Source organism: Leptonychotes weddellii, chromosome 8 (genome assembly GCF_054177405.1).
Source record: "Leptonychotes weddellii isolate Sample4059 chromosome 8, ASM5417740v2, whole genome shotgun sequence".
Taxonomy (NCBI): Eukaryota; Metazoa; Chordata; class Mammalia; order Carnivora; family Phocidae; genus Leptonychotes; species Leptonychotes weddellii.
In genome coordinates, this window is record NC_138376.1 from 52,483,917 (window position 1) to 52,511,260 (window position 27,344).

The 27,344-nt window shown below is 39.3% G+C and overlaps 1 protein-coding gene across 2 annotated transcripts; it reads left to right on the plus strand.

Annotated features, from left to right (window-relative positions):
- Positions 1-579: 579 nt before the first annotated feature.
- OGFRL1 (opioid growth factor receptor like 1) lies at positions 580-18,139 on the plus strand. 2 transcript variants are annotated; one of them, XM_031023963.2, is made up of 7 exons: positions 580-1,336; positions 6,434-6,520; positions 6,670-6,751; positions 9,942-10,020; positions 10,110-10,176; positions 10,282-10,427; positions 14,416-18,139. In XM_031023963.2, the coding sequence occupies exons 1-7, from the start codon at positions 1,103-1,105 to the stop codon at positions 15,065-15,067; spliced, it is 1,347 nt and encodes a 448-aa protein (XP_030879823.2). In that variant the 5' UTR covers positions 580-1,102; the 3' UTR covers positions 15,068-18,139. The 2 variants fall into 2 exon arrangements, with proteins under 2 accessions (XP_030879823.2, XP_006729570.2); XM_006729507.3 differs by having other exon boundaries at positions 6,673-6,751.
- The last annotated feature ends 9,205 nt before the right edge of the window (positions 18,140-27,344 follow it).

A 27,344-nucleotide genomic window follows, 5' to 3' on the forward strand; every position in this document is an offset into this window, starting at 1 on the left:
GCTTTCCTTCCAGTTAAAAGGCCATAACACAAAGTTTACAATGGCCACTTTGCTCTGGGCTACTTATTTGATCACGCTATTTTATCTTTAAGTATTTCTATAACACGTTTTCCCTCCTCCTTTCAATTCCAGAACAGACCAAGAGGCCTACGATTCTGAGGTTTTAGTCTACTCAGAGCATGGATTTGGAGTGGGTGATAGTAAAACAATCCTCAGATCAATGGGGAAGCCTAGCTGTTATTGCTCCTTTTGTTTCAAGAGATATTCGCTCATCAGATGAGGTGACAGATAGCTTTGACTCCATCTCGTCCATGGGGACTCTAGGTGGCTGCCCTAAATACATACATACAGTCGTGGTAGCTGGGATTTTCTGTTTATGTGGTGCCGTCACCATTAGCTTTTGTCTTCTGCTGTGGCTAATTTATCTTTCTCCCGGACCAGCCGGGAGAGGAGGAGGAGGAGGTGTGGACAGGACTCGCCCGCAGACTGTGACACCGCCTTCGAAATCACGTCCACCCCAGCCCGCGGCTCCCAGAGCTGGGCGGGACCACTCTTCCCGCTCAGCTGGGAGGAGCCCCAAGCTGGTGGTCCTGCCCCGGGTAGGGGTGGAGAGGGACTGGCGGTCCTGCCCCGGGTAGGGGTGGAGAGGGACTGGCGGTCCTGCCCCGGGTAGGGTTGGAGAAGGGCGGGTGAACTGCAGACCCCGATCCTCCCCAGGAGACGTCAAAGGCCCAGCGAAGGCAGGCCTTCCGGGGTGGAAAGGGGGCAGTGAGGTGTGTCCCTGAGGCCGCGGGTGCGGGGAGCGGAGGCAGTTCGCTCCCCGGGGCTCCGGGCCGGCACCGGCTCCCGCGGGTGGGGAGGAGAAGGAACCAGATGGGCGGGTTCAAGCGTTGGCGGCGGCGGTCCCGGGGCCGCCGGCTCCTCCCCGCGAGTGTGCCTGTCTGCCGCTCGCCGCGCTGAGGCAGTGCGGCGGCGGGCGGGCCGAGGCTGCCGCCCAGCGCCTTCGCCGAGGCCATGCCCGGGCCCTAGGGTGCCTGCCGCAGCCCGCGCCAAGCGCCCCGTCCCGCAGCCCCGTAGCCCCGCGCCCGCCGCCGCCTCTTCAATGGGCAACCTGCTCGGCGGGGTCAGCTTCCGCGAGCCCACCACCGTGGAGGACTGCGACTCCACCTGGCAGACGGACTCGGAGCCCGAGCCCGAGGAACCGGGGCCGGGCGGCGGCGGCGAGGGCCCGGGGCAGGAGCCCGAGCAGCCCGCGCAGCCCCCGGAGCGAGTCGGCGGGCGGCCCCGCGCCGGCACCGCACCGGACGAAGACGCCGAGGCGGCGGGCGCCGAGCAGGTACGCGGCCGCGCGGTGGCCTCGGGCTGGGCCAGGGCGCCCCTGCCCCTTGAGGAAGGACGTCGCCGGGGACAGGAGCAAACGCCGAGCGATCCCCGCGCACAGGGGGCCGGGAAGCCAGCGGCTGCTGGTGCTCTGCGGCCGGACCCCTGGGCACTCGCGGCCGTCCCGCCGCCCCGCGGACCCGGGGGGCCTGGCGTGGCCGGGAGCGCCGGAGCCGTCCCCTGCCGGCCTGGGGCCTGACCGCGGGCACGACGAGGAAGTCCCTCAAGGCAGAACCCAACTTGAATGGGTATTTTCTTTGCCTCTGCAGCGCAGCTGGGTGCTGCGAAGGTGGGGTGGGAGGAACCTGTCTAAAAATAGAGGATTGTTGAAAACTGCTCTAGTGCGTGTTACTGGTAAAAATTACCCAGAATAAGGAGGGACTGCAACTAAGGAGCTGCGAGCACTCTCCCCTACAGTAGGGTCTACAGCCATTAAAAGTATTGCGGAAGGTCCCCAACAGAAGTTGAAATGCCACAATTCTTACCCTAACTAAGGCCTTTCAACTGAGGAGTTCAGGGCACTCTTCAAAACTCTTGTATCACCCAGAGACTTGTTGATCCAACTGTGCTTAAATCATTTGCCTAATACAATTTGGAGGAGAGGTTAGTAAAGAGATAAATATCCCTTTTAACCTCTGACGGACCGAAAATAATTCAGAAAACTAAAAAGGAGGAACTGTATAACCAGCCCTCTAAAAGAAGTGCGCATCCTGGAGGTATTTAAGGTTTGGGGTTCTGCATTGGGCCCTCCTCTTTATCAGCTGGGGAAGAATGAGAGTGAGGGAAAAAAACAAAAACAAAAACAAAAAACGGAGCCCGAAGTCAAATATGACCACAGGGTGCTTGGCTGGAGTAGAGGAGTCACCACCTAAATATTACAGCTAAGGCTGCCTCATAAATTTGGATGATCATCTCTGTGTAGGTCAGGAGAAAGCAAAGTCCTAGTGCAGGCTCTATGCTAAACATGTTATTTCAGTCACCTGCAATTTCGGGGGTTGGGGGGAGTTGCTGTTTTTCATCCCCATTTTAGACGAAACTGAGGCTTAGAGAGTTTGAGAAGCTTGCCCAAGAACATCCAGGGAGAGAATGAATGATGCAAACCCAAGTATGTCTGTAACCAATGTAGAACCTTTAACCTGTTGGAATTGTGACTCTCTCTGCCCCTTGTGTTCTGGTTTGCTGATGGGTCATTTTGCATTGTGAATTCAACAACCATCCCCCCCACCCCCCCCCACCCCTGCCAAAGTATTAGAGGCTGTATGCCAGTTTCCCTTTATCTTGTCTCCCAATTAAGAGCTTCTCAGAGAAGTTTGGGATATCAAAAAACACCAGCTTAGATTCAATCCAGCTAACTAGGTCCATCTGTATAAAACAATTTGATAATTAATGTTTCAGTCTGTTAATTGTGACCCCAGAAAATGGTAGACCACAGCAGCCCTCCCTTTTCCCCTTTAATGATATATTTTTCTTAGTGTCACCATTTCACTTCCTTAAAAAAATCTCCTTTTTAATGTTGCTTTTTGACTCTCAACTCCATTTGTTGCCTCTCCCCATAGTCATTTGCAAGTACTGCTAGAGCTACCTTTAGAATATATCCCAGTCATGACTACTTCTCACATCCTTCATTGCCTTCATTCCTAGTTCAAGTGAATATTTGACAAATGATGGTGCCATCTTACTTGATGGGCAAGTCCGGGGAAAAAGCATCATCAGAGCTTAAATCAAGAATTCTCTTGAATTTTATAACCTATTAGACATCTAAGTGGAATTCCTAACATATCTATGGATGGAGCCTTAGTCCAGGACTGCAATCATCAGCTTCTAAGAATGGTGGTGTACAAAGTCCTGGGAGATATGTGGTCATTAAGGAGTGATGAGGAATAAGAACTAAATCCTGGGCACTCCTCAATTTAGAACATATGAAGGGGAGGAGGAGCCAAAGAGAAGGCTGACAAGGGGCAGCCAATGAGATCGGAAGAAACCAGGAGAGGTGTGGCACCTGACAGTGTTTCAGGAAGGAGGGAGACAACATTTAACTGGCCAGTGCTGCTGGGAAGTTGCCTGAGTTGAGCACTGAGACATGGTTTGGTGAAAATGGAGATTTCTTAGTGATGTTGAAAGAGCCATTTAGATGGAATGCTGAGGATGAAAGCCTCATTGTGGTGGGTCATCGGAGAAGAGGAGGAGAAGACGGGGTGTATGCACAATTCTTTGGCGATATTTTCCTATAATAGGGAGCAGAGCTATGGATCTGTATTTGAGGGGGGATTTGGTCAAGGAACGTTGTGTATGTTTGTATTAAGATTAGTGATACTACGGGCGCCTGGGTGGCTCAGTTGGTTAAGCAACTGCCTTCGGCTCAGGTCATGATCCTGGAGTCCCGGGATCGAGTCCTGCATCGGGCTCCCTGCTTGGCAGGGAGTCTGCTTCTCCCTCTGACCCTCCTCCCTCTCATGCTCTCTGTCTCTCATTCTCTCTCTCTCTCAAATAAATAAATAAAATCTTAAAAAAAAAAAAAAAGATTAGTGATACTACAGCATGTTTGTCTGCTGAGGGGAATGATCCAGAAGAGAGAAATTTTGATGATGCAGGAAATAGGAACAATATATTAAGGAAAAAATCCTTGGCTGAGCAGGTGAAAGGCACAGGATAGGGAATCCAAAAGGAGCAGAAATTGGAGGAACAAGGTCAGATGCTTGCAGGTTGGTACATTTAGAGGTTGGAGGATGCAGTCATTCTCATGATAATCTGGGAAATAGGTAGGGGCATGAGTCATTATCTTTGTTTCACAGAAGATAAAACTAAGATTCAGTTAAGTGGTTGGCTTAAGGCCTCACAAATAAGTAGCAGAGTTAAGACAACCCAGGGCTTGGGCTGTTGACATTTTACCAAGGTTCCTATCATGCTCCTTCACTTTTAGTGGAGCTGAAATGGATTCATGCCTAATTAGTTGGACTTGTAGCCCCAAGCCTGGGATTCCAGTTCCTGTGCTCTCACTGAGCTCTGGGGCCTTGTTCAACTTCTCTAAGCCTGGGTTACCTTGTTTCTAAGCTGGAAACACTAATAACTGCCATCCAGGTGTGTGTCATAAGAATCAAATGAAATAATATACATGTAAGTGCTTTGTAAATGGAAAAGTGCTTTCTATACAAATGTAGGATGATGATTCATATGGTTGTAGCTCAGGCTAAATAGATTCAGAAACTTGCTAGGCAGAGCTATTTTGAAACGTGTGGCAAGGACCAGAATTTAAGCTTTTCCTTGCTTATATAACATGACAGAGTAGCTAATGTTAAACATCAGAGAATTTGGTGTTAAAGTAAGTATCTCTATACTTGTAGTAATAGTGAGAATCACACCACTTCAAAAATGTGCGAAAACTGCTTGGAGGATGCTAATCTGTCAACACAGATGGGGGTGGAGGATGATGAGAAAGGGATTGGGAGGGGAGTGAAGCTCTTAATGAACATGCAGACCTAAACTATGTCTTCTCTTTCCTCATTGTCATCTGACTTATTGTCCTTCTGCATGACGCGGGACACAAAGCATTTCCTTATACATTCTAATAGTACGTATAGTTAGAGAATTGAAACTGATTACATTGACCCATATCTTACATTTTAAAAATTATTCATGGTGGTGAGAATTTTTAGAATTTAAATAGTATGAATAAACTACCACATATAAGTTACTACAATCTGAAGTTCATTTGAGAGCTTTTACTACTTTGTGTATATATGTCTTAAATTTGCTGATTTATGTCACCTTGTGTTATCACTGGATTCACAGATTATTCATGCCTGTGTGTACTTGTTATGGTGCTATGAAGGATGGAGTTTAGAAAGCTATTTAGTTTGTTTTAAAAATCCCCTTTTCTTTTTTTTTATTATGTTATGTTAATTACCATACATTACATCATTAGTTTTTGATGTAGTGTTCCGTGATTCATTGTTTGCGTATAACACCCAGTGCTCCGTTCAGTACGTGCCCTCTTTAATACCCATCACCAGGCTAACCCATCCCTCCACCCCCCTCCACTCTAGAACCCTCAGTTTGTTTCTCAGAGTCCATCGTCTCTCATGGTTTGTCGCCCGCTCCGATTCCCCCCCTTCATTCTTCCCCTCCTGCTATCTTTTTTTTTTTTTTAACATATAATGTATTATTTGTTTCAGAGGTACAGGTCTGTGATTCAACAGTCTTACACAATTCACAGCGCTCACCATAACACATACCCTCCGCAATGTCTATTACCCCAGGCACCCCATCCCTCCCATCCCCACCACTCCAGCAAACCTCAGTTTGTTTCCTGAGATTAAGAATTCCTCATATCAGTGAGATCATATGATACATGTCTTTCTCTGATTGACTTATTTCACTCAGCATAATACCCTCCAGTTCTATTCACGTCGCTGCAAATCATTTCATAAGTTTTATTTTCCTTCTAAGTACAGCTAAATGTTGCAAAGTTAATGACAATTTTCTTTGTAGAATTGATTTATTATCTTAACAATTTTTTAGTATTATGTATTCTAAAATAAATTTTGTCATAGAATCTCTTGTGTGACCTCTGGTAAAGTAAATGTCTTAAATTCATTTTGAGTTCTATATCTGATGAATATTGATCTAGAACATTTGGCCTCTATAGGTTCTTGGTGAATAATAAAGTTTTTTTATTCAGTAAAATACCTTAGGACAAATGTTATTGGGTTCAAATCAGGCAAATAGAATGCCAAAAAATGTTGCTAGTAGGCATCATTAAAAGAAAGTTTCTAGAGCTCTGGATGGAACAAGGTTAACCATGGCCTCGTGGTTGTTGGGACTGAGTGGTGAGTACTCAGGGCTTACTATAATACTATGCCTGCTGTGGAGTAAGTTATAAACTCTCCTTAATAAAAAGTTGAGGAATTAAAAAAAAATTCTAATATTGTCATTATTCTGAACAGCTTATTACCTTTCAGGCTTTTCTTACGGATGTTCATTATTTTAAGTGTTCTAGAAATTTCTCAGATTATCTTCCTTCACCATGTAAATGGAATTTCACTTTTTATTTTAGGGTGGTGATGCCACTGAAGCAACTGCCAAACCAAAGAGAAGCTTTTATGCTGCGAGGGATCTGTACAAATATCGACATCAGTACCCAGTAAGAGTATAGAATGTTTTTTCTAAAATGTAAAATATTTTCCTTCTGTTTTTCTTATTTTGTGGTGCTAGTAAGCAAACATGCAAGAAGAGTCCTGTGCCTTTTTTGTATGTCCATATGCTGGAGATTGACTAATTTTTTTTCTTTAGCAGAACTTCAAAGATATCCGATATCAAAATGACTTGAGCAATCTTCGTTTTTATAAGAATAAAATTCCATTTAAGCCAGATGGTGAGTAATCTGCTATCCTGGTAAAAAGCAAACTTTAAATAATAACATATACCTAGTTGTTCTTTGTATATTCTGTGGTCAGTACCTTTTTAATGCATTTGTTCATTGACTGGCTTTACTTTGGTCTGTAGTCTAATGTGTCCCCAAAGTCCTAGACTCTAGAGTTGTGAACATCCACTTGGCAATTTCTGGAGGAGTAACTGTGAATTAGCAATACCTTCCCACCACTTGTTCATGGTGGCTATTATATTAAAGAAAGTGGGGGCCACTTCTGTGAGAGGCAAAGAGATAAGATTTATAAATTTACAGAATCATAGATATTAGATTACTAAGAAACTTTAGAGGAAATCAAATTAATCTTCCTCATTTTAAAGATGAGGTTACTGGGTTTTAAAGCTTGAACGACTGACTTGTCTGATCACTCGACTGTAGAGTTGGGTCTAGGATCCAGAGTTTAGTATTCTTTTCACCACACCATACCCCCAAATTATTTAGAACATAATTGAAAAGTAATGTTTATATTAGAATTATCTTTCCTGTTGATTTTCAGAATCAGGGGTCAGGGAGCTCCAGCAGTCCCAGTTCAGTGTTCCAATATCCTGGGAAGGGAACTCCAGAGACAGTAGATCTCCATTCAACTCTGCCAAATAAACTGCCTCCTCCTTCACAACTGTACAAAACTGCCCTCATAGGATCTTTTCTAAGATTCTCCCCCTATAGGGAGAGGATGCATCCACTATGGTAATATGCATATTTCACTGAGGCACCATGCTGTGGTTCATGATGGGCATCCTAATTTTATCCAGGTCAAACCAGCCAAGTTGGCGTCTCTCCTTCTTGCCCTTATCTCTGTGAGGTGACCAGATGGCCCTGGCTTCTGCTCTTTGTTCTTAGTGGAAACTGAGCCATATCCACAGCCATGTGAGTCAGGGAATGAGGGTCATAGATTGCAAAGCTTTCCAAGTAGCAGGACTACATTCTTTGGTGAACTAACTGGGTGAAGGCTGTCTGAAGGCTGGGTGGAGTGCTGGGAGGAGGAATTCCTCTACTGTGTACTGAGAGATGTGACAGTTGGGAGTTTGGACTTAAGAACATTGTTGCAATGGCCAGATTGTGTCCCCAAAATCTGCTCTGATTTAGGAGGAAGCGTCTGGATAAAAATGCTCTGTTGTATTTACTAATGATAGAAACACACCACTTTATTTACTAATTGAAATAATATTAATTAAATTATTAGGGTTTTTTTTTAGGACCTGGGACAAGAAAACCTTTTGAAGAAATGCGATGATAGATTAATTTGACTCTGACTTGAATTTAATAAAATTTACCTAAAGGAATGCCTTTAAATATTAAAAACATTGAACATGACAGTATTTAACTGAATTATTTTTCTATTTCTAGTAGTGAATTTATTTTTGAGGCAGTAATTTAAAGTAATAACTTCAAGCACTGCATTAATTTTTTGTAATCTTTACCACAAAATTTATTTTGAAATCTTATAGGGTTGGTAGGGGTCAGGAGTTTTATCTAAGGTCACATAAAATGTTATTCTAGTTTATTATATAAATTACATAAACTTACCCAATTCCCTCCCCAGTATGTGTACACGTGCACATATCCTTCCCCCCTCCACACACACAAACACTTGCCAATAAGCATAAGCCTGCAATGATGTATTTTAATTATTAAGCAGGAGGAGGGGTAGTGGGAAGGGAAATCATGGGGTAAATGGTTTTAAAATGCTGATAGGGCCAACAGGATGATTCAAAAACAACTTTTTACTCAACCTTCCAAGAGTAGACTTCTACTACAAACTGGTGATCTGTGGTGGAAACAAGAATGAGATCAATTATGTTTAGAGAAATATGCTGTGTTTTTTTCCTGTAAAATTGACTAAACGTCCACATGGTCAAATGTGGGGACCTAGACAGAATTAGAGAAGCAGGACGGTTTTGTTCTACAATTGGCCCTTGAACGGTGTAGGGGTAACGGGCCCTAACCCCTGTGTAGTCAGAAATCCATGTGTAACTTTTGACTGCCCCAAAACTTAACTGCTAATAGCCTCCTGTTGACTGGAAGCTTTACCAGTGGCATAAATAGTTGATTAACACATATTTTGTATGTGATAGGCATTATGTACTGTATTCTTACCAAAAAAGTTCAAACTCAATGTTGTTCAAGGGTCAGCTGTAATAAGTTCTTATGGGGAAACAGTAGGATGTGGTAAAGAGGGCTTAGTTTTTGGAACCAGAAAGACCTATATTCTTTTTTTTTTTTTTAAAGATTTTATTTTTTATTTATTTGAGAGACAGAGAGCATGAGAGGGGGGAGGGTCAGAGGGAGAAGCAGACTCCCTGCCGAGCAGGGAGCCCGATGCGGGACTCGATCCTGGGACTCGATCCTGGGACTCCAGGATCACGACCTGAGCTGAAGGCAGTCGCTTAACCAACTGAGCCACCCAGGCGCCCAGAAAGACCTATATTCTACTCCTAGATTTATTCTTTTGTTAGTGTGTGACTTTGAATAAATCATACAATGTCCTCATTAGTAAAATGGGGATGGTAGCACTGGCTTGGGAGCGTTGTGTGAAGATTAAGCTGGACGATGTGTACTGTGTGTAAATGGGTCCTTTTTCTTCTGTTTTTCCTTCCTCTCTTTCCTTCTCCTTTTTCATGCTTTTCTCCCTCTCTTTCTGTTCTCTCACCTTTCTTTTATTCCTTTCTTTTTCCCTGGGCTACATTTCATTTTGATCCCATCTTGTATTTAAAGAACTAAAAAAATAAATAAATAAAGAACTTAGGACCATCTAGGGCAGGGGTTGGCAAACTTTTTCTGTCCAGGGCCAGATAGTAAATATTTTCAGCTGTGTGGGCCATGTAGTCTCTGTTGCAATGTGCATGGCTGTGTTCCAATAAAACTTTATTTCTAAAACAAATGGCATAGTTTGTCAACTGCTTTAGAGTAACCCTGTCTGGTAGAACTTTCTGTGACTTGAGGTGCCATTGAGTTTTGAAAAATTAGGCCTATTACATAACTGAGCATATGGCATAGGGTATTCATCTTGGCATAATTTTTGTGTGCTATTACTAAATGTCAGAGGTTTTAGTATAAAGATTAAGTGGTTAAATGTGAAAGTGCCTTCAACAATGTCTTAAATGTCTGGCTCATTTTCTAAATATTTACTACTTAGGTGTTTACATTGAAGAAGTTCTAAATAAGTGGAAAGGAGATTATGAAAAGCTGGAGCACAACCACACTTATATTCAATGGTCAGTTAACATTTCTGTATCTTGAACCGTGTCTATTTAATCATGTATGTTTTCCAGATAACATTAATATTTATTTTTCTAAAAAATAGGCTTTTCCCCCTGAGAGAACAAGGCTTGAACTTTTATGCTAAAGAATTAACTACATATGAAATTGAGGTAATGCAAGCTCATTTCATTTTATAGGAGATGGCCAGATAGTATTGCTATTTTATTGTCCTAGTAACTACCGAATCATTTCAGCTGACTTTTTCGCCCCCTTAGGAATTCAAAAAAACAAAAGAAGCAATTAAAAGATTCCTCCTGGCTTATAAGATGATGTTAGAATTTTTTGGAATAAAACTGGTTGATAAAACTGGAAATGTTGCTCGGGCCGTTAACTGGCAGGAAAGGTTTCAGCATCTGAATGAGTAAGTAAAGCCCCTGCAGTGCATCAGGGGCCAGCATGTTATTTTTTCTGGGTTGGAATTCTCTATGGAACATAGGAACAACTGGTAGATGGACCCAGGAATTTGAATTCAAAAGCTAGTCTGAAATGCATTTTATTCCTTGTTCTATGTTCTAAAGCACAACAAAACAACAAGAAAGAATGAAATTGCAGGTAGGAATAAAGCCATTCCTCTTCAGAGCTGTTTCTTCCTGAAACCTGTCTACTGCCCAGGCCAAGTGTGGCCTCTCTCCCTCTTTATACCATGGTTCTTGGCATTTATACTTATTTCTTGTATAGTTTTCCACATCCCCTCTGCTAGGTTGTGAGCTTCTTTCAGCACAGTCTGTTCGTCAAGCATGGTACCTTGTTAGATTAAATCCATAAATTAGGCCTAAGACATATAAAAATCATTTTATAAGACTGAGATGTGCCTGTACGTTTCTAAAAAAGAGGGAAAATTAGAATTTTCATTATTTAGGTAAAAAACAAAAGCCCACTTTTGCTTACTAAATCCTAAAACCTGTGAAGAAAATTTAACATGGTTTATTTGGAATTGATTTGCTGTATTCTTTTGCCTGGATATTTATAACTTTCATTAATACTTATAGCCAAAGTTTATTTTTCTTATTGTTTTCTTTGTATGCAAACTGATTTTTTTTCTTTTTAATTATAGGGTGACTTATGAATGCTGGACCATAAAACCAACAACTTTAAAGCATTTTTTTTTTTTAGCACATTATGATTAGCTGAGCTGGGCAAGTACCAAGAAAAAAAAGTAACCTAAGAAATTTTTCTTTGCCCAACAGTTTTGAGCATCAGTTAACTGAATTTTTTGGTATTTTTCTAGAACTTTCATCTTGCTTTCCTAAAATGAGTATAAGTATTAATGTTTAAGCCTTCTTTTTGCTTTATTAGTCACAGTCAACACTATTAAAATGGTAGCTTATACTAAAACACTGAAGATATGGGCATAAAGCTTTATGATCCTGACTAGAAGACCCATTAACTCATAACTCAAGTTAAATTTGATTTATATAGGGCACTTACAACAGAAGCATATATACCTCTGCCTAAGCAATGTGGGTAGCTGTCTCTGGACAGAGTTTCTAAGCATTTCTGACATACTGTCAACGAAAGCTATATGCAAGTAGCCTACTGACATGAAGGACGGCAGCATGACTATCATTTTAGAGAATCACCGTCCCCAACTTCTTGGAATAGCAATCTTATTTAGTAAATGTTTGTTCAATGAACAAACAATGAACAAAAGACGTTTGCCAGTTTAAATTCTCCCTGGGGTTTTATTTTCAGATCCTCTAACTGATAGCTGGAAACAGAACCCTTCTGAAAGTTTTAATTAAAATGATCTCCTGGCTTGGGTCAGGGGAAGGGAGCCTGAATTAACCATCACATTCCCTCGCCCCATTCAGATCCTTTTCTTTCTACCGCCCACTGTCTCTCGTTTTCCTTTCCCTGGGTATTGCACAGAGCTTTTATTTGTGTTTTAATCTGTGTGACATCTTGAGTTTCTTAGAGTAGGCAGGAAACTCAATATATTTATAGTAGCCCAGCAGACAAAAAAGTATTGAATGAAAGTGAAATGAAGTAACGTTCAGTGAACAAGTGACCATGACTAAAAAAAGTGAAATATTTTCAAACACGGGAGTACAAATATATAGACCAACCACTCAGATGTATTTCCAGTTTTATTTGTAATCACCTTAGATTATGGAGCCATACTTTAGACTCTGGAATTGCTTCTCACTTTTATTTTCTACCTCCTGGTTCTTGCCTTGTGTTCTCTCTTCACCTACCTGGTCTTCCCGACACCTGCGGTCCTATTTACCACCCTTACTTCTGTCGGGAAGCCCAGCTTCTCTTTTATCTGCTGTGCAACCCCAAAGACCGCTCATAACATTAGGAGGGTTTTAGCTGTTCTCTTCTCTTCCATTTTATCTTTATTTGTCATATTTATTTCAAATCATACTGAAGCACTCAATTTCTCTCTTGTATACTTCTGTTCCATAATCCTCATTTTCATTCTCTTCAACCCAAGTGTTTGTCCTTTTCTACTGTTACATAAGTATTTTAAATCGGAGAGTATATAGATACAGATACATGTGTACAGAACTTTCATCTTGGCCATTCATCTAAGACTGGACACGTGCAGTTGAGCTGGTTGCAATAGAGTAAATTTTGTTGGATCAGGTAACTTATCTTTGGGATTTTTAAAGAAAAATATTCCCCCCACTTTTCCATACATCTCCTTCTCAGATTTATGAAGCAGATGTTGCTCAAGGATTTTATCACTAAGTTTTTGGAGAAGAGAAACTCCATACTAACCTAACACTAAGTCAGCTCTGCTGCTAATGGCACATGGTCTTAACCTCATTCAAATTCATGTTGTCTTAGAAGACTCTTACTTCCTAACTGTTAAAAAATACAGATTCATAAGACACAAACATACCCGCTATGTTTTAGCCTTTGGCCTCAAAGAGTCAAATATGAGGATAATACTTTCGTGGTAAACATCCAGAAGAACAGGGATGATGAAACTGCTAGACTTGTCTTTTCCAAGATTTGGCTAGCCTGAATCATAAAGGTTTTTGTTTTGTCCAGATAAGCTTTCCTATTAAAATGTAAGACTGTGGAACCATCCCCTTCTGTCCCTCAGGTAATTCAGCATCCTTCTTCACTTTTCCCGAATAATTTGCTAGCTCTTCGTAAATGAAACCAAAGCAGGTGTATGCATTGCTTGTATAAAGTTCAATGTCCGGTGTATAAAACAGGTTTTAGGAAGTTAGAAATAAGTGGTGGTTACGGTTGTGTATCAGTATAGGGTAAACAAATACCTGGGCTGTTGATGATCCATGATTAATACGTGCAGCTGAAGAAGCCTTGCGGATGCAGCCAGGTATTTGTAATAAGGCAACTAGAGCCCGGTGTTGTAGGGCAGAGATACTATGAATTGTGAGAGATGGAGGCTTGGAAAGCCTTCATCTGATAAAGGCCTTAGTCTGGGGACAGAGAAGAAGTTTGTGCAATTTGGGGGAAAAGGCGCCTTTGGAGTCCATGCCATTAGAAGCAAAATTTAAAATACTCCGATTGGGGAAAAAGGAGAGAGGCCACAGATGGAAGACAATTAGGTGATTAAGTTGGGAGAGGTACATAGAGGTGGCCCTTAGTACCATATTTAAATAATAACAATAACAATGTGAATTTTCAATAGTATCTAGTATTTTTTGAGTTCTACATGCCCTGCATATGTCTCAACTCATTTTGATTCTTCTAACAGTCCAGTAAGATGGGCCATTTCCCCTATTTTACAGATGAGGATACTCAGTCAGAGAGAGATACCGTATCTTCACATAGCTGTGGGTGGTAAAGCCATGGTGCGAACTCAGGTGTGACTCCAAAGCCCATGCTCCTAACTATGTTCTGCTGTAGAAGTCAGTTTTGCATCCTTTGTCAGCTTGTTCTAGCAAGGTAGAGTGGTTTTTGCTGCTTTCCTTGTAAGTTGGCTAAAATGGTGGATTTTGCTGACACTGTGAATCATACCTTCAGCTGACGCCTAATGTTGCATTTATGTTTGGTACCGGTTACCTGTGGTGGGCACCATACAGTTGGTGTTGTTGCAAATAAATGCTCCAGGAGATCACATCCTCAGTGTATACTTAATAAACAACAATTCAACATCAGTGGGAATCAAGTTTAGATCTAGATATTTTTCAAATATGCAGAACTAAAGCAACAAGGGGAATTTATATATTTGAATTTCACATAGATTGGCATTACATTGAAGTATAAGGTTTTAATAACGTCTGGTTTATTCTTCCCATGGTGTCTAATACGACTTTCAGTAAAGTCATTGTTTGGTTAAAAAATATTTTTCCAGTACTTTTCTTTTCCCTGCTTTCCTTCACCTGATTTCCACACCCCCCAACATTTTATTCAATCCTCTCTTTCAGGTCCCAGCACAACTATTTACGAATCACTCGTATTCTTAAAAGCCTCGGTGAGCTTGGATATGAAAGTTTTAAATCTCCTCTTGTAAAATTTATTCTTCATGAAGCTCTTGTGGAAAATACTATTCCCAATATTAAACAGAGTGCTCTGGAGTATTTTGTTTATACGATTAGAGACAGGAGAGAGAGGAGAAAGCTCCTACGGTTCGCCCAGAAACATTACACGCCTTCAGAGAATTTTATCTGGGGGCCGCCGAGGAAAGAACAGTCAGAAGGAAGCAAAGCCCAGAAAATGCCTGCCCCTCCCGCCTCTGGTCATATCAGTCAAACTTCTATGCACAAAAAATCCAAGGACTCCAAAAATTCCTCCTCAGCTGTTCATTTAAATAGCAAAACGGCGGAAGAAAAAAAGGCAGCACCTGGAGGGCCTGGAGAGGAGACAGACAGGCCAGGCGCCGAGCCCAGCAGTGAAGCTACCAAGCCCGGAAACACAGAGGACGGTAAGGCGGAAAATTCTGACCCGGAAAAAACAGGCACCAATCCCACAGAGAGGAAGGAGAGTGCAGCTCCCCCTGAGAACGAGGAAGAAGGTCAAACTCCTAACAAAGACTGTGAAGATCCTGGACCTGCAGGTTCCCCCGGTGAGGGACAATGACAGTGAATTACCCGAGAACGCACACCCCAGCGTAGGTAAGGGGGGGGGAGGAACCCTGCAAGGTCTCCTGAAGAACGGAGGTCACATTGCGAATTTTAGCCATCTATTTGTGATTTCTGTTGTCAACGTTTTGTTGTTGGTTTTTCATTTTGGATGACAATGAATTTAATCTTTAGTAAGAAGTTTTAAGCAAGACCCAATAAAGGAATGTATTCTGTAATGCTTTTAGGGTGTGACTTTTCAAATTCTGTCCGTAGTAATTGCTTTTAAATTATTTTCAATGTATCTAGAAATAATCATGTAGTATTTGATATATCAAATAAATTCTTTGGGAGATGCCAGTCTACACGAATAAAAAGCAAGAGGATAAATTTCATTCTGTTGCCATGCTTTTGCCCAATTTATGGATTTATTTCTTAAGCTGGAAAAACAAATGTGGTCGTTTCAGACTTTTTCGGAAAGTAATTTGGACTCGTCACTGCAACACCTCCACATGCTTATTTTTAAATTCTGCGTGAAATTTGTGTTCTCGGGGAGCGATCATCTCCCAGCCCATTTCTTGGCCCCACTGTCCTTTCCTCTTTCCGTCTCTCCGCACTTGCCCTCATTTGCCATCTTTGTCAGCCAGCATGTACTTTTCTAGAGTACGTTCAAGTGATCCCCTGTACTGAAATTTAAGTGGAACAGAGGGGGCACTTTCAACTGTACGATAACCAAGAATTTGCTTTTTTTTTTAAATAATAAAAATGTTTTTCTATGTTAGATGCTTAAGAACCAATTTTGATGCAAAAGTCCAAGAAAAGGATTTTGCTTTTATGGCTGTTCTATATAAATTTGGTGCTTGTTTCTGAATGCAAATGACTAAAGAATTAAAAAATAAGGAAAGAAATTACTATTTTTAAACAGCATGCTTCTTACACTGACAACAACGCAGTGGTCCCTAAATCCTTGACTATCTCAGTGTTCCATGGGCTATGAAATTAATAAGAGTGCTTAGTCCAGAGAATCTTTAAAAAAGAAAACAATTTGATGTGTGTCTTAAGTTGTCAAACCTTGAAATTGAGAATAGATTTAAAATTCCATATCCTTAGGTTTAGCAAGCCCTTAATGTGTTGATACTGGTGTTAAGAGCAAGTAATTTTATTTCCTGTACTACTATTACTAATTAATATTACAAATCCGAAAATAATCAGAAACGCTGTGGTGGGAACTTCAAAGCATACATACAAATATAGTTAAAGCAATTAATAGAAAAAAATTTCACTTTCATTTGTGGAGCGGAGTTGGCTCTTGTGTATCTCTTGGGCTTTTAGATTAATTTAACCCCCCAAGAATTTTTACTGTGTTCTATTTGTTAGTTATATCATACTATCTTCTGTTACCTTTATGATCAGGGGATTTCCGGCAGAGGATTTCTAGAGACTATATGAACGGTATGCCTTTAGAAATACTTTATTGCTTTGAAGTTTACATGAAACATCACAGTTGCTCAAACTTGACTTTTTAAATATGAATATTATAACCAAGTTGTTTATCATACTCCAATTAATTTGGAGCGTTTTCTTATTTTTGGTTCCCGTGATATCCCATTTTTTGTTTTCTATTGTTTTGTGAAGTGAGCATAAAGATTTGGGGAAACAATTCTGCTTTTGCATTTCAATTTCTTTTTTGTATGGACCCTCTAATGTGATGCTTGTAGCAATGTCCCCATAGAGCTAATAAACAGTTTTCCAGGGTTAGACAGTGAGCGTGGTTGTCACATTGAACCGAACTGTAGGAACATGATTAATTCAAAATATCTTACCAATTTTGAATTCATGATAAAGTGGTCAGACTGCTTTCTAAGTGTATAATATTAAAAATTTGTGACCAGATATTAAAATATTAAAAAACAGTGGACAGAGACTAAAATAAATGGATATAATCTGAAATGACTTGGAAACTGTAGTGTATCAGAGCCCCTACAAGTAAAAACATTTCATTCAACAATTTAACTTTTAGAATATTATTCCTAATTAGGGTTTTGATTAGATTGTGCCAATTAATTTGAGAATATTTAGTCTCAAGGGAAAACTGCCTGGCTTCCATTTAAAACAGTGGCCTTTTCCCACTATGTCATTTTTAAGATCCATATTTAGATGTAATAGTATGATTCCTCTATTTAATCTGCAAGTAATTTATGAGAGAATTCTTCAGTGGAGAACAAGTGAGGGAATGTCATTCCTTTGGCAAATAAAAATTATGAGTGTCTGGAATTTTTTTTCTATAAAGAATACTTTGTACAATTAATAGTTTTTTAACTAAGATCTATAGATATGTATTTATGTGGGTCTTAGATATGAAACAGCCCTCTGGGTTTGACTGTGATGTTTTGTATTTTTAAAAACTACCATATGCTTGCAGAAATTTATTGAGAAGCTGTTTTAAAAATGCAGTGAAGCATGGCCAAATAGCTAGAAACATTATTGAATCTTTGCAAATATATAGACTTTATTGTTGTACCTTGGACCGCGAGGATATAAACATTGGCTATTGATAAAATATTAAATTGCATTTCATGGCAAATAGATGTTATATCGCTTGGTTAGTCTAGTACATTTCTAATATTTTGTGCTTTCATATCTCTAAGGAGATAATATATGTGAAAGTATTTTGAAATACTGTAAAGTGATATATAATTATAAGATATATTTCTGTACAGTAGAGAAAACGTTTATAACATTAAGAATATTGTATCATTATACAGTTTCATGCTTAATTTCATAAGAAACTCAAAAGAATCATAATAGAAGTGAAAATGTGTCTGCTTTCTCTAATCAGGTCTAATTCTCAGTTCAAAAATTATTTTGAATTTTGGTTTTGAGACTACTTTTTTTTCAGCTTCAAGTAGAAAATAAAATGTATAACTCAGGAGTTACTAGAGAAGTTCCAAGATTTTTTTTGCGAAGTATTAAAAATACAAGTATATGAAAATGTCACTTAACAACCATCGTTTTCATTATGCTTCATATTTTGTTGTATAGAATTACCTACTTTGCTTCTAGCTTTTATGCTTTAATCTGAGTGAAAATATGATCTGGCGAAAAAGGAAAAACAGTGCAAAGTTCTATCTGAGTTGCTCTTTAAAAAACCATTTTAGTAGGTAAACTTCCATATCAAGTGGTCAAAAACTGGTTGAACTGATAGAGACTATTTGGTTAATTGTTTACAGTTAAATTTCCCAAGTTTAAAATAGAATTATGATTGAGTTTATACTCTATTGAGTAACTAAATCAACCAGGTTTTTTGTCTTTCTATAATTGAGGTTCTTCTAGAAGTTTTATTTCCTAACCAAAGAGGGACATTCTTGATCTTACTTGAATGTAGTTTCGTCTATGGGTCTCCCATGTCTATTTGGGCTGAGTGGGGATCCTTTGTTATAGGAATGGTTTTGAAGACTTCTAATTTGTTTCCCACTTAGAGAATTCCCCTTTGTCTTTTGGGGTATATGTGTTAAATATAAGGTAGGCTGGAGTTAGAATTGCTAGAATCATTTCAAATGCAGGTATGGTTGTAGAGAATGATGACAGGTAGTCATCATAGTATGGGTCAGTCAGAGTCAATGTAGGATCTAGAAAATTAGGAGTTACATATTTTGGCTTCTTTCAGCTTTGAATTCTGTAGTGTTTATGACATGAACAGATTTGTGTGGGTAATCTCTAGGGTGACAGTGAGTACTAGCCTGCCTCCTTCCCTGTTCTAGTTATCCAGCCCACCCAGCAGATTGTGTTCAGGGACAGGCTGTGTTTTTAGAAATCCCTTATTACTGAAGTTAATAATAATATAGTTATAAATATGAATGCCTGGAGGTGTCCAGATGTGCCTTAACTAATGTAAATGGTTTTCATTCAGAAGTTTAAATTTTTACTCCATTGTAAAATCTTGTCATGAGGAACTTTCCAAACCATGAATATCAGTTATTTTAATGAATTTACCTTGGTGCTTTTTCATTTTGGAGAAATTTCCCTTTGTGACAATAGCATTAGTTCATAAGGAAGTGTACTTGCCACAGTGTTCAACAATGTGTTATATTTGACAAAAAGTGTTTACGGTAAGAAAGATTAACTACATTGATACATTTATTTATGCTCTTGCTTGATTTTGCTACATGCTATGATTTTCATTTTAAATATTTCTCAGTTACTACAAGCAATATTTATCTGTATTTTACTCTCTTCTTAGCTGCAGATGGATGCAGAAAATGGAATTCTATTAGAGACTTATTTAAAAGTTTAATTCCAGTAAATGGTCAGAGGAGTCTGAAATTAATTTTCTTATTAGAAACATTTAAAAAGCACTGTTTTTGCTTTTTTTTCCTAGATTAGAATGTTTTTTGTCATCTGCTTTTTTCCTGATCTGTTGAGAATTATTGTTTTAGTTATTTGTGGGGAAATCGCTTCTTAATATGTTTGTTGCTTGAATTAAAGTTTTCATATGGAGGATACAATTAAGTGCTTTGTTTTATGGCTCAAACTATGCCTGGAAGTAGAGTTGAGAATGGGGACTAAGAATCAGGTGGGCAGGCATCTTGGTAAAGTGGAGCCGACACTGGGTTCCAGGCTCTCCAAAGGCATGATGGGTCCTCAGAGCTTCCTCTGAATCATGAGAGTGTTGAGCCCCATTATCCCTGACTTCTGAAGAAGATGGACTGCCTTGGACTCCATACACAATTTTAATAGGTATCAATTTTCACAAAATATCTGTTATAATTTGCTACCCTTTTGTAGTTGTTTAGGAAATTGTGAGCAATTAGACACCTGCTATGTAAATTGTAGCTGAATCTTTATCTTGGGAAACATTGAAATACCATTTCCGCCCACCCCTCCTCCCAGTTCTTCAATCAAAAATTCTTTTGAGTTGTTCTTTCATAGGTAAATATTAAAAAGTTTTTATAAAATGACTCAGTGTATTTTAAAAATGAACTGAAAGGGAAAAGACATTGATGCCTACTTGTTACGCTGAAAGACCTTGTTAAAAAAAAAATCAGAAACCTTATGAAAATATATTTAAGCTGTGAAGTTTATCATATTTTCATTTTTAAATTATAGCAGAGTTTATGGAACAGTTTACTTTTTAAATTATAGCAGAGTTTATGGAACAATTTACAGTTACATTACAGAGAGATTAGTTATATAATAATCTTGGTCCTAAGAAATGTTCAAGTTCTGTACTCATTGGTCAAATGGGCATTATTTTTTTCAGTGCTAAGAGATTTAGTTTCAGGTGAGGAAAAGGAAAACACAAATGGAACAAAAGATTAGAAACAGTAACAAGAAACTTACCACAGAAATAAAGATATAACCAATGATGTGTTTGTACAAGTGACAGAATTGTTGGGAGCAGATGAGGAATGATCTGTAAAAGCTTTATGGTGGGGATATGATTTCAGAATTAGCTCTGTGTTATTTGTGCCTAGGAGATTAGGGATTGGTGTGCAAACAGAATCCCATTAATACTCTCATCTGAACCATGACTTCTGCCTACTCCACAGTAGACTGAAACCTTTCAGTAGATAGAAGTAGGCAAATAATCAGATACTAAGTTTAATTTCTTTGCCAGTGTGTTTCAATAGTTGGTGGTTTTACTAACCAGAAATTAAACTGAGGGACTGGCTGAGATAAAATTCAGTAATAAGGTTGTCTAGAAATGAAGTAACTATCTCCCATAAAAGAGTTGACAGCATATCAATTGTGCGGCGTTACAATTAAGAGTTGAGAGCAAAGCATTAGCTTATCATTTGATACGCATTTTTTTTTTTTTCCTCATTTTTATAAAAAGACCATTGACTCACTTTTCCTAAATAAGCTATTGGCCTTTCATTAGTATTACCTAAGAAGATAGATGGCCAACTGGGTCCTGGCACTATTTTCACTTTGGAAACTACTGTGTCCTTTGTATGTTCAGTATTTCAGGAAAATGGATAGGATTCTGAAAAAGCTGTGTGTTTTACTTCCCACGTAAGCTCTCACTGTCCAGCAGCCACCGGTTCTTCTCTGTGCTCTGTATTCTACTGCAGTATGAATTACAGGATGCTGTGCATGTCTGTTAGTACCAATACCATGTGTGTGTGGTAGGAGTTGTAACCAGTTTCTGGATCTGTAGGGTACTCTGAAACACTTATTTTATAATTCTATAACTTGTATGGCAGGGTTATGCCACAAATGTGTAAAGAACAATAGTTTCTGTTGCTTACTGCTGTATTTTAAAATATTGTTTCTGAAATAATATATTTAGAGTTCCTTTAGAGTAATTATTTTCAAAAACTATTGCCAAGTATCCTGTAAAATGAACAAAAGCCACTTCATCTTGGTTAACATTTTAGCATTATGTTAGAGTACATTATCTTGATTTTGCATGATTAAAATATTTTTGAAGAGCTGGAACAAATGACTTGCTGTTTTTCTATGATTAGACATATTTTTATGATTATCATATGAGATCAACATTATTTCCTTTTATGTTGTAAAATAAATATTTGATTTTGAAGGGTGAAATCTTACACGTGAAGTTATTTTTGTTGCAAGATTATGGAGGGCAGATCGCATGTGTAAATACTTGAATATTTATTGTTTCTTTTTTTTGCTTTTCTCTAATGCAAAGTTTAAAAAGTATATTGAACACAGATAAATGAAAACGAATAATTAATGGAGATGACATTCTTCACTAAAATAGGTCTGGTCTTTTTAATAAGAGTACAGTTGACACACAAGTTCACCTTAGTTTCAGGTGTACAACAGAGTGATTCAGTTTCTCTATATGTCATGCCCAGATCATTACAAGCATAGCCACCAGCCGTCACCCTACAAAGCTGTTACAACACCATTGTAATAAGTCAAATGTTTGACTAACAGAAATGCAGTTGTGAGATGAAAGGGAAGAGGTTGCTCTAGATATCATGGGACTGTGTGGCTGAGGATGAAGAGGGGCTTGGCTGGACTGATGTAGATAGGCAGGAAAAGAGAGGACAAAAGAACTAAGAATAGACTGTGGTAAGAGTCAGAATGAAATGACATTGCGCATAATTGAGAAACTGTTAGAGCGGGAAAAAATAACAGCCACAGTGGTGAGTGAGCATGATTTTTAACTGCAGCCTTTGGGATGAATTGTTTAGTAGAGAGGAGTGCACGCAATTACTGTCATGAGAGAAGAATGGGCACATTGTGGTGATAGAAAATGGAAAAGTTTTCCCCAAATGTTGAATGTCTGTAGGCAATGTAAAATCCTAAGAGATTGGAGATTCTCAGTACAGTGAGAAATTCAAGACTGAGTCTGCATTTCTTTAAGAGCATAAAATTTAATATGGGAGAGAATTTGGAAAAAAAAAATTATAACGTGTTCCTTATTTTAAACCTCAAGTGGATGCAAAGCAGGCAAGCTGGTGTTCCAGGGAGGGAAGGAAATCCCAGCCTGGGTAAAGGTAATGATGGGCAGTTTGACTTCTTGTAGGTGATTTTTATGCTTTGGCGATTGTGACTAAGGGGCTGAACTGACAGAGGGAACATCTAAGGATTATCCTGCCCTTGGGATTATCCCTGAGAAAAGTTGGATTAATTGGAAGAGCATTTAAAAATAGGTTACTAAACTGGGGCGCCTGGGTGGCTCAGTCGTTAAGCGTCTGCCTTCAGCTCAGGTCATGATCCCAGGGTCCTGGGATCGAGCCCTGCATCAGGCTCCCTGCCCCGCAGGAAGCCTGCTTCTCCCTCTCCCACTCCCCCTGCTTGTGTTCCCTCTCTCGCTGTGTCTCTCTCTGTCAAATAAATAAATAAAATCTTTAAAAAAAAAAATAGGTTACTAAAGACAGAGATTAGAGAGCCAGCATGGATTTGACTTAACTACTCAGGAGGACTGGGTTTATTAAGTAATTTTGCTAATACTAGTTACCATTCTACTATTTTTATAACCTTGGTGTATACTTAACACTACCAGTGAATATATAAATATTTTCTTTTCAGATAGTATATAACATTTTTGTTGTGATTGAAATAGCCTGTTTTCTCAACTCTCAGCTTTGGAAAAGGAAGATTTTAGAGGAAGAAGAATAAACAAAGAAATGGTAGATGATGTGAACCAAATGAGATCTGACAGCTTACCTTAGAAAGCTGAGCTTGTCTGAGATCTTTGAATGGATAATTTGACTCTTGTCAGAAAGAGAAGTTCAAGAAAAAGCCCAGAAGGAGTAAAAAGTGAGGGCAAAGAGGTATTTTGTTTAATGGAGCAGAGCTGACTTTCAGGCAAGAGACTTGGATCCACATGGCAAAACCATCACTTATAGTTTGCTGTGTGGCTTTGGACAAGTCATGTAAATTCTCAGGGTCTTTGGTCTCTCATTGGTAATATCTATTTTGTGAGTTTCTTGAAAGGATTCAAGTGTAGGTTAAACATGAGGAACATATTCAAGATACTCCTTTACAGTGGCTGCTAGTATTCTAGAAGAAAATGAGATGTTTGGTCATGACATACATCATGTAGAATTTATCTCAATGGAAATCAATCTACTCTAATCCATGTTTACCAGATTTACAGATAGAAACAGGTATCTTATAGTTTTAGTGTAGTTTTTACTAAAAAAGCTACCAGGTATGGAATTGATGATTTTATGTTAGGTACACTGATACCAACGGTATAGAAGATTTCCCTCACTGTGAATATAATGAATGTACAAAAGAGGCCTTTTTTACACCCTTAGTATTTTTTTGAATTGATTTCCCTTTTTTGCCAAGAATGAACTGGAGTATGAGGCAGAGCTGAAGCCTTTTGATCAGGATCAGGAGATAATCTAGTTTATTTTAAGACACTATCAGTATTGATTTTTATCAAAAGCAGAAAATTTTGATTTCAAACCCTCCAAATAGATATTTACTTCATGTCTTAGTGGAAGGCCACTTAATAGTTAACACTATTTGAAAATGTGTATGTAGTTAATTCTATGAACATTGTGGCCTACTTGTTATTGTTTACTTATAATCAGAACTAGGAAGATGAATAATCTTGTGCTAAATAAATATTCATCTTTCAAACTTCTAAATTGTAGGTGTCTTCATACGGCAAAATTAAAATGGGGTCACCCTAGGTCTTGAGTCATTGTCTTGTTCAACCATTTGTCCTTTCAGAATGCCACACACATACTATAAATAAGATATGAAATAAATTCTCATGGTGTAAAGAGAAGTTGAACAGTTTTATTTTCTCTGGCATTCATTTCGACCGGTTTCCCCTCATTTTTCTGTTTCAATGTCCATATATGGGAAGGGAAATTACAGACTTCTATAGTTGGCAGTGAGTGTGGATCCTAATCTTCTAGATAATGAGGAGGTGACATGACTTTCCTCCCTCAAATGCTGCAGATGCAAGAGCTTGGGGTAGGACCTAAGCCTCCTGGCTCTCTATTCAGCGTGTTTGCAACGGGTGGCCCCTTTTAACTCTCGAAAACCCTTTGCTAATTAGGATGGATTCAGAAGCATCAATCTAGACAGTGGGTTGACCTATGCTACAGTATTAATCGAGGACTGGAGTCCTCTCCACAGAGGAGTTTTTCTCGCTGCTGAGTGTATTTACCACTGGCCATTGATCAAGTTTAGCAGGCTCTGAAGCAGGTTCAAACATTTCCATGTGGGAGAGAAACCCACTGGGGCTCTGAAAATGAACTTTGAAAGCAGTCATCTCTGACCACGTGACTTTCTGTGCAGAGTAGCTCCCTTAGATCTCATCTCTGGGGTAACGTGGAGGTATCTGTTCAGTTGTCACCCTCACATTTCTGATCTCGTTGAATGGCATCACTTTATCTCCAAACTGGAAACCGGGGAGCTACCTCAGAATTTTCATTTGTCAACACATCCAGCTGGACAACAAATTCTGTTAATTCTATTTCTCAGAATTGTCTCCACTCCACTCCCTCATTTGCATCCCCACTGTCCCCATAGGCCTTTATCTATTGCAAACGACCCCCAGTCTTCCCTCTGCCTTCAGAGAGAATGCAGCCTTCACAAGATCTTGGGTGCCTAACACGGGACTCGGTGCATAATAAACACTCAATAAACAATGACTGAATTAAAAAAAATGTTTAGCAGTTATAAATTGAAACAAAATGTGTAAGTGTAGGGACAGCTATTTCTGGATCCATTTCTGAAATAAAATGTTTTCCTCAAAACAAGGAGCCTTCAAAATGAGTTATTGTTATGACAAGTACAAAGATTTACATTGAAACGTTTCATAAGTATTTAATGCTTTGACAAACCTAGATCATAGTTTCTTCCTGGTTTCTTGGGTCACTTAGTAACAAATGTCATTAATTCAAATTCGAGGTTAAAAAAAGAAAGAAAATTACAGGGTCCTAGTTTTCCTGCTTGGCTTGAAACTTTAGGTAAGATGAAGTATAAAAATTATAGTCAGTGGATCAACAAAGTCCCCGTTTCCATGCCTGGCTGAGAGTTATATGCATGGAAATAAACAAGTGTGAGCATGAGATGAAGTCTCTCTGTACAAAAAGCATCTGGAGCGTTGGCAGAATAAAAGCAATTCCCTCAGCAGTTCACAGCAGAGCTGACTTTTTTCCCTCTGGTTTTACACTTTAGACCAAAATTCAGATTGACAGTAAAGGTCACACTTGAAGAAATGGCTTTTTCCCTTAATGTTTGATTTTTGATTATATTCCTTCTTTGATTTGGGCTTTTCTTTTTCCTACATGTTGACAACCAAATTGAAATGAAAAAACTCACTTATCTTAAGATTTCATTAAATGGAAGCCCTGTGGAAGTTTTCATGGATGGAAGTAAATGGTCATCCAAATTCTTTTAAACTTCATGAGCACTCTTGATGAGCAATCCTAAGCAAGGCTTGAGTGTGTTGTATACTCCAAAAAACTTGAGCTAAACTTGACTTTGTGAAAAGGGCGATTCTTCATTCTGTTTGCCCTTTTTTAGCTGATTGTAATGAACTCAAATTATAAAAGTATAGTGAGGTCACAAAGTCACTCACGCCAAACTCAGCCATGTAAAGAAAATGTAGCACCTATTTCTTAATAGCTCATCTGAGTCCAACCTCATGAGTCCCACCCTGATGTTTGGTGGGGATATCTTAAACTTGCCAATGGAACGATTTCTATCACTTCATGTTTATAGTTCTCCTTTTGTTTAAATATCTGGACTATTCAAAATTTGAATAAGAACCAGAATGACCCTGTTTCTTTTGGTAAATTACTAGTCATTCAGGTTTTATACTCTTCTTTTCTTTCTTGCCCAGTATGGAATCTGGAGGCATTGATGAGGTATACTAAATATTGTGGCAGCAGAGGAGAACAGGAGAAAAGATCGCTGGGGTGTCATCTGGATGCTCTCTGGGCACAACTGTAGAGTGACTAGGCCAGCCAGCTCCTGGATGGGTAACTGCTAAAGTTCAGCTGGTCTCAGCTGGCTATTTGGACTTCAGTCTGATGGTGCTCATGGTGGAGCTGATAGCCTTAAGTCTTGAAGTTCCCACAAAGAGCAGCCAAATGGGTCTTCTGTGACCATCTCAATTCCACTGCTCCATGCCATGGTAGAAGTGGCTGCCAGAAAAGGTTCACCCAGAAGCTTCCGTCCACATAAGTCACCGGGGAGAGTGTGACACCAGGAAGCCTGGTGTCTTCCAGCTTCCTGATATATCTATGGACGTTTTTACAGACTCTGATATGAATTGATTAAAGAGAAGGTTATTTATGCAGAAAGCACAAGAGAAAAGAAAATAACCCCTATAATAATAAACACAGAGTACTTTTTTTTTTAGTAGAATCTAGAGTTTGAACTAGAAAATAGGAAGTCCAACACCTGCATTTGCTCATAAAGAAATAGGTTTAAAGGGTTCCCTTGGATTCTGTGATGGATCTGCTGTTTAAGTTAGCTCTAACCCAGGTCTCCCAGCCCCCCAGCTCCATGCTCTTTCCATAATGCAAGGTTGCCCTTCCTGTAAGTGCCAATTTCTATGTCGTTTCCTGAATAGATACAGGCTGAAAGGTCTTCTGTAAAAACGATATGCTAAAGTCTACCTTTTAATTCACTCTTTGGTTTGAATTAGTTAAATAATAGTTATTTCAGTTTGGAGGCATCTGTGATAGGGAGAGATTTGGTTCTGTGATTTGAACCCCATCTCTTCAGCTTGGCCATGTTGCCTTGGGAAAGGCTACAAACACTTTCTGAGCTCCAATTTCTTTCTCTGTAAAATGGGAACAATATCACTCACCTTGGAGATGTCTGAAGTTATAGAA